This window comes from Oncorhynchus mykiss, chromosome 10 (genome assembly GCF_013265735.2).
Source record: "Oncorhynchus mykiss isolate Arlee chromosome 10, USDA_OmykA_1.1, whole genome shotgun sequence".
NCBI lineage: Eukaryota > Metazoa > Chordata > Actinopteri > Salmoniformes > Salmonidae > Oncorhynchus > Oncorhynchus mykiss.
This window is the reverse complement of record NC_048574.1, coordinates 4565535-4590157: the sequence shown is the minus strand read 5'-3', so window position 1 is coordinate 4590157 and position 24623 is coordinate 4565535. Positions and strand designations below refer to the sequence as shown.

At 38.6% G+C, this 24623-nt stretch overlaps 2 protein-coding genes across 4 annotated transcripts in view; both read right to left on the bottom strand.

Moving 5' to 3' along the window:
- LOC110534815 (phosphatidylinositol transfer protein alpha isoform) overlaps window positions 1–2929 on the bottom strand; it is a 149776-nt gene extending 146847 nt beyond the window's left edge. For both annotated transcript variants that reach the window (XM_036989524.1, XM_036989525.1), the window contains exon 1: window positions 2763–2929. In XM_036989524.1, the coding sequence (XP_036845419.1) occupies window positions 2763–2779 (17 nt within the window). In that variant the 5' untranslated portion in view covers window positions 2780–2929. The remainder of the gene's footprint in view (window positions 1–2762) is intronic.
- Window positions 2930–20961: 18032 nt separating this feature from the next.
- LOC110534814 (large neutral amino acids transporter small subunit 4) overlaps window positions 20962–24623 on the bottom strand; it is a 40255-nt gene continuing 36593 nt past the window's right edge. For both annotated transcript variants that reach the window (XM_036989522.1, XM_036989523.1), the window contains one exon: window positions 20962–22346. In XM_036989522.1, coding sequence (XP_036845417.1) covers window positions 22185–22346 — 162 coding nt within the window. In that variant the 3' untranslated portion in view covers window positions 20962–22184. The remainder of the gene's footprint in view (window positions 22347–24623) is intronic.

Genomic DNA, 24623 nt, shown 5'->3' with positions numbered 1-24623 from the left:
TCCTGGTGAAGATCAGCTAAACAGGAAGCCACATGAAGCTCTCCCCTGATGTCCTGGTGAAGATCAGCTAAACAGGAAGCCACATGAAGCTCTCCCCTGAAGTCCTGGTGAAGATCAGCTAAACAGGAAGCAACATGAAGCTCTCCCCTGATGCACGCGTGCTTGTGTGTCCGTTCAGCATTCCATCGTGACTGATTTAATTAGTCTGTCTCCTCAGGGCTCCGGTATCTCCCTAATCGGTTCAGATCTGTCAGACTGCAGTCATCCTCTCCTCTCCTCACCTCCTCTTCTCTCCCTCACTAGGCTACAGTGCTGCTAGTGACTGAATGTACAATATATTTAGTGCCTTCGGGAAGTATTCAGACCGCTTGACTTTTTCCACATTTTGTTAAGTTACAGCCTTATTCTAAAATGGATTAAATAAATAAAAAATCCTCAGCAATCTACACACAATACCCAATAATTACAAAGCAAAAACAGGTTGACAATTGTTTTGCAAATGTATTAAAATAAAAAAACAGAAATACCTTTTTACATAAGTATTCATACTGTCACGCCCTGGTCTTGGTGACCAGGTGTTGGTGTTTTCTTTATTAATTTGGTCAGGTCAGGGTGTGACATGGGTTATTTATGTGGCGTGTTTTGTCTTGTTTTTTTTGTAGGTTATGGGATTTGTGGTGTAGTATAGTTGTCTAGAAAAGTCTATGGTTGCCTGGAGTGGTTCTCAATCAGGGGCAGGTGTTTATCGTTGTCTCTGATTGGGAACCATATTTAGGCAGCCATATTCTTGTGTTTCGTGGGTGATTGTTCCTGTCTCTGTGTTTGTTTGCACCAGATAGGGCTGTTTCGGTTTTTCACAGTATGTTTATTGTTTTGTATTGTTCGTTATTATCTTTATTAAAGATGTATGAAGATAACCACGCTGCATTTTGGTCTGATCCCTGCTACACTTCCTCTTCAGAGGAAGAAAAAAGCCTTAACACATACCCTTTGCTATGAGACTCGAAATTGAGCTCAGGTACATCCTGTTTCCATTGAGAATTTTCTACAACTTGATTGGAGTCCACCTGTGGTAAATTCAACTGATTTTCCAAATAATGTCCAGGCACACACCTGTCTATATAAGGTCTTACAGTGCATGTCAGAGCAAAAACCAAGCCATGAGGTAGAAGGAATTGTCCGTAGGGCTCAGAGACAGAATTGTGTTGAGGCATAGATCTGGGGAAGGATACCAAAACATTTCTGCAGCATTGAAGGTCCCCAAGAACACAGTGGCCTCCATCATTCTTAAAAGGAAGAAGTTTGGAACCACCAAGACTCTTCTTCTTCCAGACAGACAGGAAGATGGAGTCGTGCATCAGACACAGACAGACAGACAGGAAGATGGAGTCGTGCATCACAGACAGACAGACAGACAGGAAGATGGAGTCGTGCATCACAGACAGACAGACAGGAAGATGGAGTCGTGCATCACAGACAGACAGACAGACAGGAAGATGGAGTCGTGCATCACAGACAGACAGACAGGAAGATGGAGTCGTGCATCATAGACAGACAGACAGACAGGAAGTTGGAGTCGTGCATTATAGACAGACAGACAGGAAGATGGAGTCGTGCATCATAGACAGACAGACAGAGAGGAAGATGGAGTCGTGCATCATAGACAGACAGACAGAGAGGAAGATGGAGTCGTGCATCATAGACAGACAGACAGAGAGGAAGATGGAGTCGTGCATCACAGACAGACAGACAGGAAGATGGAGTCGTGCATTATAGACAGACAGACAGGAAGATGGAGTCGTGCATCACAGACAGACAGACAGGAAGATGGAGTCGTGCATCACAGACAGACAGACAGGAAGATGGAGTCGTGCATTATAGACAGACAGACAGGAAGATGGAGTCGTGCATCACAGACAGACAGACAGGAAGATGGAGTCGTGCATCACAGACAGACAGACAGAGAGGAAGATGGAGTGTGCATGTGTTCTGGTCTGATTGAGACTCATAATAACCTTGCAATAAAGGCCAATTACCTTTATAATAGAGGGTCATAGAGGCTAATACAAGCGTCCAGGTTTAAATATGTCCTCTTGATCTGGCCTCTTCATAGGCTACTCACATATAGCCATGTTAGCACCCGGCACTCCGGAAAAACGGCCGTGCTAGAACAGACATACAAACGGTTTCATTTTCTCCCTACATCCATCCAGCTCTACGCTGACTCCATCCCTCCATACAGTTCCTCCACTAGCGGAATGATATTTATGTCGTTTCACCTTCAACGTGGGTATCAACATGACCAAGGTGGTGCAAGGAGAGGATGGCACGCACTGCCTGCATCTTTCCTCTGTCCCAATAACGTTAAGGTTATCCGAATTCTCTGTCCCTAAAATGACAGTATTTTTCTGATATACTTCTATAATAAACCGTAATGTTAGCAGGCCATTACAGCAGCCTATCAGCGGTTTGAAGGGCACTGCGGTGCCGAGCCAGCTGGTGATGGATGTTGGGAAATAATAACACCATCTAACCGGTATACCAAACATCATTTCTGAATGGACCTAAAAATACATGTGAAAAATGTAACCTGAACCTATGCAAACTGACACCGTAAAATGTATGTGTGTGCAGCCCGGGCTGGCCATGCGCCTGTAATTCCACTCTCCCCATCTCCCCAGCCGCTGGAAACAATGTCAGCAGCGCTGCCGGGAAGATGCTAAACCTCTCAGGGAGAACAGACCCACGGCGTCGGTACTTACAATTCCTTAATGAGCATTGTGGCGGTGCTGTGTTCTTCTCACGAGGGAAGGTTGGCGCTCTGGTGAAGATCCCCAAATCTTTCCCTCAGTCAGACTCTCTCTCTCTCTCTCTAACCCACCTCTCCGCCTCTTTCATCCTCTACCTCCAGCTTGTCTATTTTCCTCAAATTCCCTTCCTGGTCGGGGCCGAAGGGGGCGTGGCGCCTAGCGCGGTAACAACAAAGCGAGTTCGTGTCGTCACACAGATGAGATGACGTCAAGGGAGATCAGGGTAACCTACTGCTGAGGAGCACCTCAGGCTGGGTACCAGGACAAATACCACGTTCAAAACACTGGGAACGTATACCTTATAACACATCATATATACCTTATACAATATATACCACATCATATATATATTATACTATATATACCACGTCATATATATATTATACAATATATACCACATCATATATACCTTATACAATATATACCACATCATATATACCTTGTACAATATATACCACATCATATATACCTTATACAATATATACCACATCATATATACCTTATACAATATATACCACATCATATATACCTTATACAATATATACCACATCATATATACCTTATACAATATATACCACATCATATATACCTTATACAATATATACCACATCATATATACCTTATACAATATATACCACATCATATATACCTTATACAATATATACCACATCTTAAATATATACCTTATACCACATTGTATATACCTTATACAATATATACCACATCTTAAATATATACCTTATACCACATTGTATATACCTTATACAATATATACCACATCTTAAATATATACCTTATACCACATCATATATATCTTATACCACATCATACAGTGGGGCAAAAAAGTATTTAGTCAGCCACCAATTGTGCAAGTTCTCCCACTAAAAAAGATGAGAGAGGCCTGTAATTTTCATCATAGGTACTCTTCAACTATGACAGACAAAATGAGAAAAAAATCCAGAAAATCACATTGTAGGATTTTTTATGAATTTATTTGCAAATTATGGTGTAAAATAAGTATTTGGTCACCTACAAACAAGCAAGATTTCTGGCTCTCACAGAGCTGTAACTTCTTTTTTAAGAGGCTCCTCTGTCCTCCACTCGTTACCTGCATTAATGGCATGTGTTTGAAATTGTTATCAGTATAAAGTCCACAACCTTAAACAGTCACACTCCAAACTTCACTATGGCCAAGACCAAAGAGCTGTCAAAGGACACCAGAAACAAAATTGTAGACCTGCACCAGGCTGGGAAGACTGAATCTGCAATAGGTAAGCAGCTTGGTTTGAAGAAATCAACTGTGGGAGCAATTATTAGGAAATGGAAGACATACAAGACCATTGATAATCTCCCTCGATCTGGGGCTTCACGCAAGATATCACCCCTTGGGGTCAAAATGATCACAAGAACGGTGATCAAAAATCCCAGAACCATATGGGGGGACCTAGTGAATGACCTGCAGAGAGCTGGGACCAAAGTAACAAAGCCTACCATCAGTAACACACTACGCCGCCAGGGACTCAAATCCTGCAGTGTCAGACGTGTACCCCTGCTGAAGCCAGTACATGTCCAGGCCCGTCTGAAGTTTGCTAGAGAGCAATTGGATGATCCAGAAGAAGATTGGGAGAATACCACATCATATAAATCTTATACCACATCATATATACCTTGTACAATATATACCACATAATATATACCTTGTACAATATATACCACATAATATATACCTTATACAATATATACCACATCATATATACCTTATACACCACATCATATATACCTTACACAATATATACCACATCATATATACCTTATACAATATATACCACATCATATATACCTTATACAATATATACCACATCATATATACCTTATACAATATATACCACATCATATATACCTTATACAATATATACCACATCATTTATACCTTATACACCACATCATATATATACCTTACACAATATATACCACATCATTTATACCTTATATACCACATCATATATACCTTATACAATATATACCACATAATATATACCTTATACAATATATACCACATCATATATACCTTGTACAATATATACCACATCATATATACCTTATACCACATCATATATACCTTATACCACATCATATATACCTTATACAATATATACCACATCATATATACCTTACACAATATATACCACATCATTTATACCTTATATACCACATCATATATACCTTATACAATATATACCACATAATATATACCTTATACAATATATACCACATCATATATACCTTATACAATATATACCACATCATATATACCTTATACAATATATACCACATCATATATACCTTATACAACATATACCACATAATATATACCTTATACAATATATACCACATCATATATACCTTATACAATATATACCACATAATATATACCTTATACCTTATATACCACATCATATATACCTTATACAATATATACCACATCATATATACCTTATACAATATATACCACATCATATATACCTTATACAACATATACCACATAATATATACCTTGTACAATATATACCACATCATATAAATCTTATACCACATCATATATACCTTATACAATATATACCACATAATATATACCTTATACAATATATACCACATCATATATACCTTGTACAATATATACCACATCATATATACCTTATACAATATATACCACATCATATATACCTTATACAATATATACCACATAATATATACCTTATACAATATATACCACATCATATATACCTTGTACAATATATACCACATCATATATACCTTATACAATATATACCACATCATATATACCTTATACAATATATACCACATCATATATACCTTATACAATATATACCACATCATATATACCTTGTACAATATATACCACATCATATATACCTTATACAATATATACCACATCATATATACCTTATACAATATATACCACATCATATATACCTTATACAATATATACCACATCATATATACCTTATACAATATATACCACATCATATATACCTTATATAATATATACCACATCATATATACATTATTCCACATCATATATACCTTATACAATATATACCACATCATATATACCTTATACAATATATACCACATCATATATACATTATACCACATAATATATACCGTGTACAATATATACCACATCATATAAATCTTATACCACATCATATATACCTTGTACAATATATACCACATCATATATACCTTATACAATATATACCACATCATATATACCTTATACAATATATACCACATAATATATACCTTATACAATATATACCACATCATATATACCTTGTACAATATATACCACATCATATATACCTTATACAATATATACCACATCATATATACCTTATACAATATATACCACATCATATATACCTTATACAATATATACCACATAATATATACCTTATACAATATATACCACATCATATATACCTTATACAACATATACCACATCATATATACCTTATACAATATATACCACATCATATATACCTTATACAATATATACCACATCATATATACCTTATACAATATATACCACATCTTAAATATATACCTTATACCACATTGTATATACCTTATACAATATATACCACATCTTAAATATATACCTTATACCACATTGTATATACCTTATACAATATATACCACATCTTAAATATATACCTTATACCACATCATATATATCTTATACCACATCATACAGTGGGGCAAAAAAGTATTTAGTCAGCCACCAATTGTGCAAGTTCTCCCACTAAAAAAGATGAGAGAGGCCTGTAATTTTCATCATAGGTACTCTTCAACTATGACAGACAAAATGAGAAAAAAATCCAGAAAATCACATTGTAGGATTTTTTATGAATTTATTTGCAAATTATGGTGTAAAATAAGTATTTGGTCACCTACAAACAAGCAAGATTTCTGGCTCTCACAGAGCTGTAACTTCTTTTTTAAGAGGCTCCTCTGTCCTCCACTCGTTACCTGCATTAATGGCATGTGTTTGAAATTGTTATCAGTATAAAGTCCACAACCTTAAACAGTCACACTCCAAACTTCACTATGGCCAAGACCAAAGAGCTGTCAAAGGACACCAGAAACAAAATTGTAGACCTGCACCAGGCTGGGAAGACTGAATCTGCAATAGGTAAGCAGCTTGGTTTGAAGAAATCAACTGTGGGAGCAATTATTAGGAAATGGAAGACATACAAGACCATTGATAATCTCCCTCGATCTGGGGCTTCACGCAAGATATCACCCCTTGGGGTCAAAATGATCACAAGAACGGTGATCAAAAATCCCAGAACCATATGGGGGGACCTAGTGAATGACCTGCAGAGAGCTGGGACCAAAGTAACAAAGCCTACCATCAGTAACACACTACGCCGCCAGGGACTCAAATCCTGCAGTGTCAGACGTGTACCCCTGCTGAAGCCAGTACATGTCCAGGCCCGTCTGAAGTTTGCTAGAGAGCAATTGGATGATCCAGAAGAAGATTGGGAGAATACCACATCATATAAATCTTATACCACATCATATATACCTTGTACAATATATACCACATAATATATACCTTGTACAATATATACCACATAATATATACCTTATACAATATATACCACATCATATATACCTTATACACCACATCATATATACCTTACACAATATATACCACATCATATATACCTTATACAATATATACCACATCATATATACCTTATACAATATATACCACATCATATATACCTTATACAATATATACCACATCATATATACCTTATACAATATATACCACATCATTTATACCTTATACACCACATCATATATACCTTACACAATATATACCACATCATTTATACCTTATATACCACATCATATATACCTTATACAATATATACCACATAATATATACCTTATACAATATATACCACATCATATATACCTTGTACAATATATACCACATCATATATACCTTATACCACATCATATATACCTTATACCACATCATATATACCTTATACAATATATACCACATCATATATACCTTACACAATATATACCACATCATTTATACCTTATATACCACATCATATATACCTTATACAATATATACCACATAATATATACCTTATACAATATATACCACATCATATATACCTTATACAATATATACCACATCATATATACCTTATACAATATATACCACATCATATATACCTTATACAATATATACCACATAATATATACCTTATACCTTATATACCACATCATATATACCTTATACAATATATACCACATCATATATACCTTATACAATATATACCACATCATATATACCTTATACAACATATACCACATAATATATACCTTGTACAATATATACCACATCATATAAATCTTATACCACATCATATATACCTTATACAATATATACCACATAATATATACCTTATACAATATATACCACATCATATATACCTTGTACAATATATACCACATCATATATACCTTATACAATATATACCACATCATATATACCTTATACAATATATACCACATAATATATACCTTATACAATATATACCACATCATATATACCTTGTACAATATATACCACATCATATATACCTTATACAATATATACCACATCATATATACCTTATACAATATATACCACATCATATATACCTTATACAATATATACCACATCATATATACCTTGTACAATATATACCACATCATATATACCTTATACAATATATACCACATCATATATACCTTATACAATATATACCACATCATATATACCTTATACAATATATACCACATCATATATACCTTATACAATATATACCACATCATATATACCTTATATAATATATACCACATCATATATACATTATTCCACATCATATATACCTTATACAATATATACCACATCATATATACCTTATACAATATATACCACATCATATATACATTATACCACATAATATATACCGTGTACAATATATACCACATCATATAAATCTTATAACACATCATATATACCTTGTACAATATATACCACATCATATATACCTTATACAATATATACCACATCATATATACCTTATACAATATATACCACATAATATATACCTTATACAATATATACCACATCATATATACCTTGTACAATATATACCACATCATATATACCTTATACAATATATACCACATCATATATACCTTATACAATATATACCACATCATATATACCTTATACAATATATACCACATAATATATACCTTATACAATATATACCACATCATATATACCTTATACAACATATACCACATCATATATACCTTATACAATATATACCACATCATATATACCTTATACAATATATACCACATAATATATACCTTATACAATATATACCACATCATATATGCCTTTTACAATTAATACCACATCATTTATACCTTATACCACATCATATATACCTTATACAATATATACCACATCATATATACCTTATACCACATCATATATATCTTATACCACATCATATATACCTTATACAATATATACCACATCATATATACCTCATACCTCATCATATATATCTTATACCACATCATATATACCTTATACCACATCCTATATACCTTACACAATATATACCACATAATATATACCTTACACAATATATACCACATCATATATACCTTACACAATATATACCACATCATATATACCTCATACCACATCATATATATCTTATACCACATCATATATACCTTATACAATATATACCACATCATATATACATTATACCACATCATATATACCTTACACAATATATACCACATCATATATACCTCATACCACATCATATATACCTTATACCACATCATATATACATTATACAATGTATACCACATCATATATACATTATACAATATATACCACATCATATATACCTCATACCTCATCATATATATCTTATACCACATCATATATGCCTTATACAATATATACCACATCATATATACCTTACACAATATATACCACATCATATATACCTTATACAATATATACCACATAATATATACCTTATACAATATATACCACATAATATATACCTTATACAATATATACCACATCATTTATACCTTACACAATATATACCACATCATATATACCTTACACAATATATACCACATCATATATACCTTATACAATATATACCACATCATTTATACCTTACACAATATATACCACATCATATATACCTTACACAATATATACCACATCATTTATACCTTATACAATATATACCACATCATATATACCACATCATATATACCACATCATATATACCTTACACAATATATACCACATCATATATACCTCATACCACATCATATATATCTTATACCACATCATATATACCTTATACAATATATACCACATCATATATACATTATACCACATCATATATACCTTACACAATATATACCACATCATATATACCTTATACCACATCATATATATCTTATACCACATAATATATACCTTATACAATATATACCACATAATATATACCGTATACAATATATACCACATCATATATGCCTTTTACAATTAATACCACATCAGTTATACCTTATACCACATCATATATACCTTATACAATATATACTACATCATATATACCTTATACCACATCATATATACCTTATACAATATATACCACATCATATATACCTTATACCACATCATATATATCTTATACCACATCATATATACCTTATACTTTATATACCACATCATATATACCTTATACCACATCATATATACCTTATACAATATATACCACATCATATATACCTTATACCACATCATATATATCTTATACCACATCATATATACCTTATACAATATATAACACATCATATATACCTTACATAATATGTACCACATAATATATACCTTATACAATATATACCACATCATATATACCTTATACAATATATACCACATCATATATACCTTATACAATATATACCACATCATATATACCTTACACAATATATACCACATAATATATACCTTATACAATATATACCACATCATATATACCTTACACAATATATACCACATCATATATACCTTATACAATATATACCACATCATATATACCTTATACAATATATACCACATCATATATACCTTATACAATATATACCACATCATATATACATTATACAATATATACCACATCATATATACATTATACCACATCATATATACCTTATACCACATCATATATACATTATACAATATATACCACATCATATATACCTTACACAATATATACCACATCATATATGCCGTATACCACATCATATATACATTATACAATATATACCACATCATATATACCTTATACCACATCATATATACCACATCATATATACCTTATACCACATCATATATGCCTTTTACAATTAATACCACATCATTTATACCTTATACCACATCATATATACATTATACAATATATACCACATCATATATACCTTATACCACATCATATATACCTTATACCACATCATATATACCTTATACAATATATACCACATCATATATACCTTATACAATATATACCACATCATATATGCCTTATACAATATATACCACATCATATATGCCTTATACCACATCATATATATCTTATTCCACATCATATATACCTTATGCAATATATACCACATCATTTATACCTTATACCACATCATATATACATTATACAATATATACCACATAATATATACCTTACACAATATATACCACATCATATATACCTTATACAATATATACCACATCATATATACCTTACACAATATATACCACATCATATATACCTTATACAATATATACCACATCATATATACCTTATACAATATATACCACATCATATATACCTTACACAATATATACCACATCATATATACCTTATACAATATATACCACATCATATACATCTTATACCACATCATATATACCTTATACAATATATACCACATCATATATACCTTATACCACATCAAATATATCTTATACCACATCATATATACCTTATACAATATATGCCACATCATATATACATTATACCACATCATATATACCTTATACAATATATACCACATCATTTATACCTTATACCACATCATATATACATTATACAATATATACCACATCATATATACCTTATACAATATATACCACATCATATATACCTTGTACAATATATACCACATCATATATACCTTATACAATATATACCACATCATATATACCTTATACAATATATACCACATCACATATACATTATACAATATATACCACATCATATATACCTTATACAATATATACCACATCATATATACCTTATACAATATATACCACATCATATATACCTTATACAATATATACCACATAATATATACCTTATACAATATATACCACATCATATATACCTTATACAATATATACCACATCATATATACCTTATACAATATATACCACGTCATATATACCTTTCACCTTAATATATTTATTTATTGTTTATTTAACCTTTATTTTACCAGGTAGGCAAGTTGAGAACAAGTTCTCATTTACAATTGCGACCTGGCCAAGATAAAGCAAAGCAGTTCGACACAAACAACAACACAGAGTTACACATGGAGTAAAACAAACATAGTCAATAATACAGTAGAAACAAGTCTATATACGATATGAGCAAATGCGGTGAGTTAAGGAGGTAATGGCAAATAAAGGCCATGGTGGCAAAGTAAATACAATATAGCAAGTAAAACACTGGAATGGTAGATTTGCAGTGGAAGAATGTGCAAAGTAGAAATAAAAATAATGGGGTGCAAAGGAGCAAAATATATAAATAAATAAAATAAATACAGTTGGGAAAGAGGTAGTTGTTTGGGCTAAATTATAGGTGGGCTATGTACAGGTGTAGTATATCTGTGATATATACCTTATACCATATCATATATACCTTATAATATATACCTTATACCATATCATATATACCTTATACCATATAAGATATACCTTATACCATATCTACCTCATACTATATCATATATACCTTATGATATATACCTTATACCATGTCATATATTTTTTATTTTTACCTTTATTTAATTAACTAGGCAAGACAGTTAAGAACAAATACCTATTTTCAATGACGGCTTAGGAACAGTGGGTTAACTGCCTTGTTCAGGGGCAGAACGACAGGTTTTTACCTTGTCAGCTCGGGGATTCAGTCTTGCAACCTTTCGGTTACTAGTCCAACTCTAACCACTCTTACACTCTAACCACTAGGCTACCTACCTCCTCTACTCTCTAACCACTAGGTTACCTACCTCCTCTACTCTCTAACCACTAGGCTACCTACCTCCTCTACTCTCTAACCACTAGGTTACCTACCTCCTCTACTCTCTAACCATTAGGTTACCTACCTCCTCTACTCTCTAACCACTAGGTTACCTACCTCCTCTACTCTCTAACCACTAGGTTACCTACCTCCTCTACTCTCTAACCACTAGGTTACCTACCTCCTCTACTCTCTAACCACTAGGTTACCTACCTCCTCTACTCTCTAACCACTAGGTTACCTACCTCCTCTACTCTCTAACCACTAGGCTACCTACCTCCTCTACTCTCTAACCACTAGGTTACCTACCTCCTCTACTCTCTAACCACTAGGCTACCTACCTCCTCTACTCTCTAACCACTAGGTTACCTACCTCCTCTACTCTCTAACCACTAGTTTACCTACCTCCTCTACTCTCTAACCACTAGGTTACCTACCTCCTTCTAACCACTAGGCTACCTACCTCCTCTACTCTCTAACCACTAGGTTACCTACCTCCTCTACTCTCTAACCATTAGGTTACCTACCTCCTCTACTCTCTAACCACTAGGTTACCTGCCTCCTCTACTCTCTAACCACTAGGTTACCTACCTCCTCTACTCTCTAACTACTAGGTTACCTACCTCCTCTACTCTCTAACCACTAGGCTACCTACCTCCTCTACTCTCTAACCACTAGGTTACCTACCTCCTGTACACTCTAACCACTAGGCTACCTGCCTCCTCTACTCTCTAACCACTAGGCTACCTACCTCCTCTACTCTCTAACCACTAGGCTACCTACCTCCTCTACTCTCTAACCACTAGGTTACCTACCTCCTCTACTCTCTAACCACTAGGCTACCTACCTCCTCTACTCTCTAACCACTAGGCTACCTACCTCCTCTACTCTCTAACCACTAGGCTACCTACCTCCTCTACTCTCTAACCACTAGGTTACCTACCTCCTCTACTCTCTAACCATTAGGTTACCTACCTCCTCTACTCTCTAACCACTAGTTTACCTACCTCCTCTACTCTCTAACTACTAGGTTACCTACCTCCTCTACTCTCTAACCACTAGGCTACCTACCTCCTCTACTCTCTAACCACTAGGTTACCTACCTCCTCTACTCTCTAACCATTCAGTTACCTACCTCCTCTACTCTCTAACCACTAGGCTACCTACCTCCTCTACTCTCTAACCACTAGGCTACCTACCTCCTCTACTCTCTAACCACTAGGTTACCTACCTCCTCTACTCTCTAACCATTCGGTTACCTACCTCCTCTACTCTCTAACCACTAGGCTACCTGCCGCCCATCATATACAGTGTAGCAGCCTCAAGGGTGTGGGGTTTCCAAGTCACCAAGTTCAGTAACAAAACATGCACCAGTAGCACAAATTGAATGCAAACGGGGAGTTTATGAGGGATTTTTGTACACTGGGGAAGAACGTGGAATTCACCAAATACTTCACAGTCCACAATCCGTTCTCCAGGTGTAATCCTAAAACTCGGGTCCTCAGTCAATCCGAGGTGTAATCCGACAGCCCAGGTCACAATGGGTAATCTCACTGATATGGTTCTCTCTTCTCCCACTCTTCATAAAGCAACTTTTTCTCTTCTTACTCTGCCTCTTTGTGCAGGCAGCATCCTCCTTTATCTCCAAGCAATCCCTGGCTTAATGACTCACAGCCTCGCCTCGTTGGGGCAGGAAGTCCATATAAGGCTTGGGGGTGGAGCCAGCGAGCTGTATCTCCCCTCAATAACCACTCCCTTCACCTCTCCCTGCCGTCTGCCACAATGATTCATATGATATTGTACTTTATACCATATCATGCCTTATATTATATCATATATACCTTATACCGTATATAACTTATACCATATCATGCCTTATATTATATAATTTGATCTTATACCATATATAACTTATACCATATCATGCCTTATACAATATCATACACCATATATACTTTACACCATATCATATTCAGCTTATCTCCAGACCTAAACCCTATTGAGCATCTGTGGGGCATCCTCGAAACGGAAGGTGGAGGAGTGCAAGGTCTCTAACATCCACCAGCTCCATGATGTCGTCATGGAGGAGTGGAAGAGGACTATATGTATATACATTATATCTGTCACACCTTGATCTGTTTCAACTGTCTTTATGTTTATCTCCACACCCCTCCAGGTGTCGCCCATCTTCCCAATTATATCCAGTGTATTTATACCTGTGTTCTCTGCTTGTCTGTTGCCAGCTGGTTGGCAGCTGAGAGTGCCTGGAACCCAGAAGTGTTGTTCGACATGTTCCTGCACGGAGTATCGGATGGAAGTTAAGGACAAGTTTGCAGCCCGAGAACCTCTGATGCTCATCACCCAAGGATTCCACCTCGCTTCCGAGGCATCACAGAAGTTTCTGACGGCTCCGTTGCCGAGAGAACCCGAGGTCCCCCGAGAATCTCCGAAGGCTGCCTATTCACCTCTTCCCGAGCCAATGCAACTAGGCAGAGCTAGTCTGTCTCCAGCTGAATGGCTATACAGGATTCACACTAAGAGTTGCCTGTATTGCAGGACTACTGGTCATTTTGTCCACTTAAAGACCAGGCTCACCAGTAGGAGCGAGTGTTCTGGTGGGCAATACAGAGAACTTTTCCCTTACTCACACCCCTTTTCATGACATTTTGCTGTGGGGAAACAAGTTGAAATCTCCCCGGATACTCTTCGACAATGAGGCCAATGAGAGCTTTATGGACGTTACCCTGGCGTCCGAGCTTGACGTCACCTCTCAGCCCCTCTCCATTTCCATGGACGTTAGAGTGCTGGACGGGCGCTCTATAGGCCGGGTCACCCACAACACCACCACCATCAATCTACGGGTGTCAGGGAACCACAGCGAGACGATTCAAATACCTGCTCATTAAGTCTCCTCAGGTTCCCATGGTATTGGGATTCTCTTGGCTCCAGCAACACAATCCCTTTATTGACTGGTTTGCTGGTGCCATCATTGGTTTGGAGCCCGTTCTGCCACGACTGAACTCTCTGTCAGGTCCAGAGACGAAGACTATGGAGACCTACATTGAGGACTCCTTAGCTGCAGGGTTCATCTGTCCTTCTGCCTCCCCTGTTCTTCTTTGTGTAGAAGGACAAAACCCTGCACCTGTGCATCGACTACCGGGGTCTCAATGACATCATGTGAAGAACCGCTACCCGCTACCATTCATCTCCTCTGCCTTCGAATCGATTCAGGGGGCCAATGTGTTCTCCTAGCTGGACATACTGAACGCCTACCACCTGATGGGGATGATGGGGATACGGGAAGGGGACGAGTGGAAGATTGCCTTCAACATGGCCAGCGGTCACTACGAGTATCTGGTCATGCCATTTTTGGCTTACCAACGCCCCTGCTGTGTTCCAGGCTCTGGTTAAGGATGTTCTCCACTACACGTTGAACCGGTTTGTCTTCGTCTACCTTGACAACATCCTCGTCTTCTCCCGCTCCGCCCAAGAGCACGCTCTCCACGTCCCACAGGTTCTTCAACGCCTCCTGAATTACATCGCTCCACCATCCCCTTCCTCGGTTACATCATCGCTGCAGGCAGTGTACAGATGGATCCCAGGAAGGTGAGAGCGGTGGTGGATTGGCCCCAGCCTACATCCAGGGTGCAGCTGCAAAGTTTTCTGGGATTCACCAACTTTCATCCCTTCTTTATCCGGGGTTACAGCACACTGGCTTCTCCCCTATCTGCACTCACCTCTCCCAAGGTTTCACCACAGCTCCCATCTTGGTTCATCCTGACCCGACCTGCCAGTTCGTGGTGGATGCTGATACTTCGGATGTTGGAGTGGGGGCTGTCCTGTCCCAGCTTTCTGCCCTGGACCTCAAGTTACATCCCTGCGTCTTCTTCTCCCATCGCCTCAACGCCACGGAGAGGAACTATGATGTGGGGAATCGTGAGCTTCTCGCAGTGAAGATGGCGTTGGAGGAGTGGAGGCACTTAGGGGGTGGAACATCTGTTCATTGTGTGGACCACAAGAACCTGGAATATCTCAGCACCGCCAAGCGTTTCAATTCCAGGCAAGCTCGATGGGCCTTGCTTTTCACCGGTTTCAGCTTCTCTCTCTCATACCAACCGGGATCCTAGAATGTCAAGCCGAATGTGCTGTCGCGCCGCCATAGCCCCACGGCTACAACACCGAAACCCAAGACCATCCTTCCCACCTCGTGCCTGGCGACGGCACTCATATAGGGGATAAGGAAGCAGGACAGTGAGTGGTAGCATTCCCAGCCAAACCCAAGGGGGGCTGTTACAGCAGACGACCACACTGGGCTGTTACAGCAGACGACCACACTGGGCTGTTACAGCAGATGACCACACTGGGCTGTTACAGCAGACGACCACACTGGGCTGTTACTGCAGACGACCACACTGGGCTGTTACAGCAGACGACCACACTGGGCTGTTACAGCAGATGACCATACTGGGCTGTTACAGCAGATGACCACACTGGGCTGTTACAGCAGACAACCACACTGGGCTGTTACAGCAGACGACTACACTGGGCTGTTACAGCAAATGACCACACCGGGTTCCACTCCTATTATGTAAGACAAGAAGACGCAGCTTCAGTGGGCACGCCATCACCAACACTGGACAATTGAGAAGTGGAAAAACATCGGCAGGTCCTCCAAAATCCCCATTCCTTTTGTGATGGCAGAGTCAGGATTTGGCGTAAGCAGCATGAGTCCATTGACCCATCCTACCTGGTGTCAACGGTACAGGCTGGTAGTGTATTGGTGTGAGGAATGTTTTCCTGGCACACGTTAGGTCCCTTGATACCGATTGAGCAACATTTGAAAGCCACACCTTGTAGAATCCATTCCCCAAATAATTCAGGCTGTTCTGGTGGCTAAGGGGAGTCTGACCCGATACTAGATGGGTGTACCTAATGAACTGGCCACTGAGTGTTTATATCTTATCATTATCATATCATATTCATCCAGATGGAAAAGTCAGGTTTAAAACAGATTTAATACAGAAGAATTATCACAAAATAAATAAACAAAGAAAAATCATTGGAATCTTTAAAAAAAATTGTGAAACATAAAAAAAAAGGGTTTAGTAGTTAATAATCATCATCATCATTACATATCAAGCCTATGATATGACACACCGTGTTTAATTAAAAAACTAGACAATGAGAACATTTAAGATATTTCCTTAATTTCTTGAAGTCCATTATCAGTTCAGATTGAAGAGATTGATCCTAACAAAACAATATAGAGAAACCTAAAGCAGAAGACCTGATGAGATATTCAGGATAATGCCTTACAGGGGATAGAGGTCAGAGGTTACATGAGGTGTTGCATTTCTCTGTGTGCTCCAGACTGATCCCAACATTGTAACTATAAATCCCTAATCATCATTGATTTACCATAAATCAATACAAGTATCAGTACTGCTACCTTTATGTCTGTCAATAATGGTATACTATCATTTCCAACAACACATAAATATAAATATCTATCTCTATGTAAAATAACAGACAGCAGCATAGAAGTGGCATGACAGAACAGAATAGAAGAGACCTGTGGCCGTTCCACATACAAACCCTCAACTCCATTGGTGCTACGTCTCAATTGGCACCCTATTCTCTACATAGTGTACTGCTTTAAGTAGTTATATATGAAAACTGCTTTAAGTGGTTATGCAGGAAAACTACTTGAAGTAGTTATATATGAAAACTGATTTAAGTAGTTATATAGGAAAACTGCTTTAGGTGGTTATTCAGGAAAAGGGATGCCATTTGGGACATACAATATTAACTTTGAGAAAAATGTAGTACCATTATTTTAGGAGCAGAGCTGAATGCATAATTTCAGACCTAATCATAGTTCTCACATATTTAACCATATCTTTATACAACCTAATCATAGCTCTCAACCCACTTTGGGCTCGGGGCCAGTATTTTGAGTCAGTCGGTTAACCTCTCTTGGGTAGGGGGCAGTATTTTGAGTCAGTCGGTTAACCTCTCTTGGGTAGGGGCCAGTATTTTGAGTCAGTCGGTTAACCTCTCTTGGGTAAGGGGCAGTATTTTGAGTCAGTCGGTTAACCTCTCTTGGGTAGGGGCCAGTATTTTGAGTCAGTCGGTTAACCTCTCTTGGGTAGGGGCCAGTATTTTGAGTCAGTCGGTTAACCTCTCTTGGGTAGGGGGCAGTATTTTGAGTCAGTCGGTTAACCTCTCTTGGGTAGGGGCCAGTATTTTGAGTCAGTCGGTTAACCTCTCTTGGGTAGGGGGCAGTATTTTGAGTCAGTCGGTTAACCTCTCTTGGGTAGGGGGCAGTATTTTGAGTCAGTCGGTTAACCTCTCATGGGTAGGGGCCAGTATTTTGAGTCAGTCGGTTAACCTCTCTTGGGTACGGGGCAGTATTTTGAGTCAGTCAGTTAACCTCTCTTGGGTAGGGGCCAGTATTTTGAGTCAGTCGGTTAACCTCTCTTGGGTAGGGGGCAGTATTTTGAGTCAGTCGGTTAACCTCTCTTGGGTAGGGGGCAGTATTTTGAGTCAGTCGGTTAACCTCTCTTGGGTAGGGGGCAGTATTTTGACGTCCAGATGAAAAGCGTGCCCAAAGTAAACTGCCTGTTACTCAGGCCCAAAATGATATGCATGTAATTGGTATATGTGGATAGAAAACCCTCTAAAGTTTCTGAAACTGTTAGAATTATGTCTGTGAGTATAACAGAACTGATATGACAGGAGAAACCCTGAGGACAACCCCCAAAAAATAACATTTGGCCTACCACTGGCTGTCACTTTTATTATAAGGCAAAAACCTCCCAGATTGCAGTTCCTAGGGCTTCCACTAGATGTCAACAGTCTTTATAAAAAGTTTCAGGCTGGTTTTAGGAAAAATTAGTTAGAAGTTTTTCTAAGTGGCTCCCATTTTGGCTGTAGTGTTTCCATGCGCTTGGAGGAAAGAGTGTTCTTTGTTATTTATCTCCGGTAATGGACATACTATTCTTCGTCTTAAATTGTATTGTTTATTTACGTATTAGGATTTGATTATAAACGTTGTTTGACTTGTTTGGATAAGCTTATTGGTAACGTTTGGATTCATCAGTCTGCATTTTGAAGGAGGGAAACCAGTGGATTATTGACTGAAGCGCGCCAGCTAAACAGGAGTGCCAACAGAAGAAGATCTTCAAAGGTAAGGCATTTATTATATCGCTATTTCTGACTTTTGTGTCGCACCTGCCTGATTGAAAAATGTTTTTCATGGTTTTGTATGCGGGGCGCTGTCCTCATATAATTGCATGGTGTGCTTTTGTCGTAAAGCCTTTTTGAAATCTGACACGTCGGCTGGATTAACAAGAAGTTAAGCTTTATTTTGATGTATTACACTTGTATTTTCATGAATGTTAAATATTAATATTTCTGTAGTTTGAATTTGGCACTCTGCAATTTCACCGGATGTTGTTGAGGTGGGTCGCTAGCGGAACGCCTTAGCTAGAAAGGTTCAACCATATCTTTATGAAGCTCAGCTGGTTGATCAGGTGGAAAAAATAATAATTAAGAACCACATGTCTGTCACCATGGTTAACAAACCTAGAACACCTCCCCTGTAAGGACAGACGCTGGGAGACGAGAGGCAAGTACAGCGAGTGAACATTTAATGGATAACAGACAGCGTCTGGACAGGGAAAAACATAGTAACAATAATGCTGACACGGTGAACAAACTGAGGAGCAGACAGATATAGAGGGGCAATCAACAAAGTAATGGAGTCCAGGTGAGTCCAATATTGCGCAAATGGACGCAATGATGGTGACAGGTGTGCATAATGGTGGGTCACCTGGCGCTAGAGACACACCGATTGTCTGTCACCATGGTTACCAACTGTAGAACACCTCCCACCCTGTCTGTCACCATGGTCCTCAACACTAGATCACCTCCCACCCTGTCTGTCACCATGGTCCTCAACCCTAGAACACCTCCCACCCTGTCTGTCACCCTGGTTACCAACCCTAAAACACTTCCAACTGTCTGTCACCATGGTTACCCACTGTAGAACACCATCCACTGTCTATCATCATGGTTACCAACTGTAGAACACCTCCCACCCTGTCTGTCACCATGGTCCTTAAACCTAGAACACCTCCCACTGTCCTTCAACATGGTTACCAACTGTAGAACACCACCCATCCTGTCTGTCACCATGGTTACCAACCCTGAACTCCTCCCAGAGCATCATCTACAAACTCAGTAGTGCATCCATCTTAAGATGGCTAGGTGGGACATCCAGGCATAGGATGTCATTTCAGCGCTAGAAAGGGGAGGGATGGGGGGGGTTAGTGAGCACTGTATGTGAAGAGAAGAGGGGAGAAAAGGAGAGAGGAGGGGAGAAGAGAGGAGAACTGAGAGGAGAACTGAGAGGAGAACTAAGAGGAGAACTGAGAGGAGAACTGAGAGGAGAGGAGAAGAAGAAGTGGGGGGGGCTGATGACCCTTTCCTTTCACAGTCTCTCCCCTCTCTCTTGTTCTTGCTCTTATTCAGTCCTTAGTGTCTGTCCAAGGTAGTATGTTTTCATGACAAGAGGAGAAGTTCTTACATGGGTCTCTTCAAAAGTGTGTGTGTGGGCGTGTGTAGATATCTGTGTGTATGTGTGTGTGTGTGTGGGCGTGTGTAGATATCTGTGTGTATGTGTGTGTGTGTGTGGGCGTGTGTAGATATCTGTGTGTATGTGTGTGTGTGTGTGGGCGTGTGTAGATATCTGTGTGTATGTGTGTGTCCTCTGCAGATTCAACGTAGAGCAACACTCTTCTCCCCTCTTCTCCCTCCCATCTCCTCCCACCTTCCTCCCTCTCTCCCTTTTCTAGACAAAAGCTTCAGGTTTGCTGGACCCGTTGATCTTGAGGTATATCTTGGAGTCCTGGTCTCTATCCTGTATCTGGCGGTGCAGTGTGCGTCTGAAACACACCAGGTACAGAGGCAGCAGGAAGCCCAGCATACTGACCCCCAACAGGCCTACATTCACCTAGAGCACCATGGGAAATAGAGTTCACTTTAGTTACAATAAGACTTTCGGACAAAAAATCAGTTAACCACCTAACCAATTATCTAAACTTAACCTTGCATAATACCTAGGGTCAGTCGCACCTCTAAAAACTGTCATTAGAAACTTGCTCCTTAGTATACAGAAATTAACCGAGCCCTGGAGAAAGCTTCCAGAATTATTTAACGGCTTTGGCGCTCCACCAAATTGTAAGTCATCCGACTAGCTTAGAAAGAGAGTTCAATGCAATATCAAAAATATAAAACAAATAATTCTCTGTAGATATGCAAATGATTCTCTTTAGATATGCAAATGATTATCTTTAGATATGCAAATGATTCTCTTTAGATATGCAGACTCCTCTTTGAATATGCATATTTATCCAAAACTCAGTTGTCCGCACAGGACCTCGGATCAATTGAGAGACTCGACTTTTTACATTTTGTATCTCTTGACAAATTCACGAAAATAGTCATAAACGCTAAACCTTCCAGCTGTCTTCTGTACCGTATTCCAACTAAACTACTGAAAGAGCTACTTCCTGTGCTTGGTCCTCCTATATTGACCACACCCTCCTGGATGTGTACCAAACTCACAACCAGAGGATGTGACAGTAATAAAGTCTATCCTGAAAAAGCCTCTTGATCCGGTAAAAAAATATATATATTGGCCTATATAAAATCTCTTCTCAATTAAAAAAAAAAAAAGCTGTTGCTCAGCAACTCTCTGACTTCCTGAAGACTGGTTTTAGACACCATCATAGTATTGAGTCTGCACTTGTGAAGGTGGTAAGTCACCTTTTAATGGCATCAGACCACGGCTCTGCATCTGTCCTCGTGCTCATAGACCTTAGTGCTACTTTTGACACCACATTCTTTTGGAGAGATTAGAAACCCTAATTGGTCTACGCGGACAAGTTATTTCCTGGTTTAGATCTTATCTGTCGGAAAGAGATCAGTTCGTCTCTGTGGATGGTTTGTCTCCTTACAAATCAACGTTTTGACGTTCCCCATTCTAGGACCACTATTGTTTGCACTATATATTCTACCTCTTGGTGATGTCATTCGGAAACATGTCAACTTTCATTGCTATGCAGACAACACACAGCTGTACATTTATATGAAACAAGTTGAAGCCCCAAAATTGCCTTCCCTGGAAGCCTGTGTTTCAGACATAATGAAATGTTTTATGTTTAAACTCGGACAAAACTAAGATGCAAGTTCCAGGTCCCAAGAAACAAAGAGATCTGCTGTCAGATAGGGCAATCAATCTTGATGGTTGTACAGTTGTCTCAAATAAAACTGTGAAGGAGCTCGTCTTTACTATGGACACTGATCTCTCTTTTGAGGAACACACTGCAGCCTTTTTCCACATTCGTAACATTCAAAAATCTGAAATGTTTCATAAAAAAATTATTGTTGGCTCCCCTCTCTCCACTGGGTTTCTCTGCCTCTTACCCCATTACAGGGGTTGAATCACTGGATTACTCGCTCTCTCTCATGCCATCCCTAGGAGGGGTGCATCACGACATCCCGGGCTTTTTATCTACCCGACCTGAGTGGATTGAGTTACTGAGTTACAGAGCGAGCAATCCAATGACACCAGCACAGCCAGAAGAGGACTGGCCACCCCTCATAGCCTGGTTCCTCTCCCCCCAGCACAGCCAGAAGAGGACTGGCCACCCCTCAGAGCCTGGTTCCTCTCCACCCAGCACAGCCAGAAGAAGACTGGTCACCCCTCAGAGCCTGGTTCCTCTCCCCCCAGCACAGCCAGAAGAGGACTGGTCACCCCTCAGAGCCTGGTTCCTCTCTAGGTTTCTTCCTAGCTTCCTGCCTCCCTAGGGAGTTTTTCCTAGCCACCGTGCTTCTACATCGGAATTGCTTGCTGTTTGGGTTTTTAGGCTGGCTTTGTGACAACTGCTGATGTAAAAATGTTTTTATAAAGACATTTGATTGATTGTGTTCTGCGTGTGTGTGTGTGCTGTGTGAGTGCGCTGTGTGTGTGTGTGCTGTGTGAGTGTGCTTTGTGTGTGTGTGCTGTGTGAGTGCGCTGTGTGTGTGTGCTGTGTGCTGTGTGAGTGCGCTGTGTGTGTGTGTGCTGTGTGAGTGCGCTGTGTGTGTGTGTGCTGTGTGAGTGCGCTGTGTGTGTGTGTGCTGTGTGAGTGCGCTGTGTGTGTGTGTGCTGTGTGAGTGCGCTGTGTGTGTGTGTGTGCTGTGTGAGTGCGCTGTGTGTGTGTGTGCTGTGTGTGTGCTGAGTGTG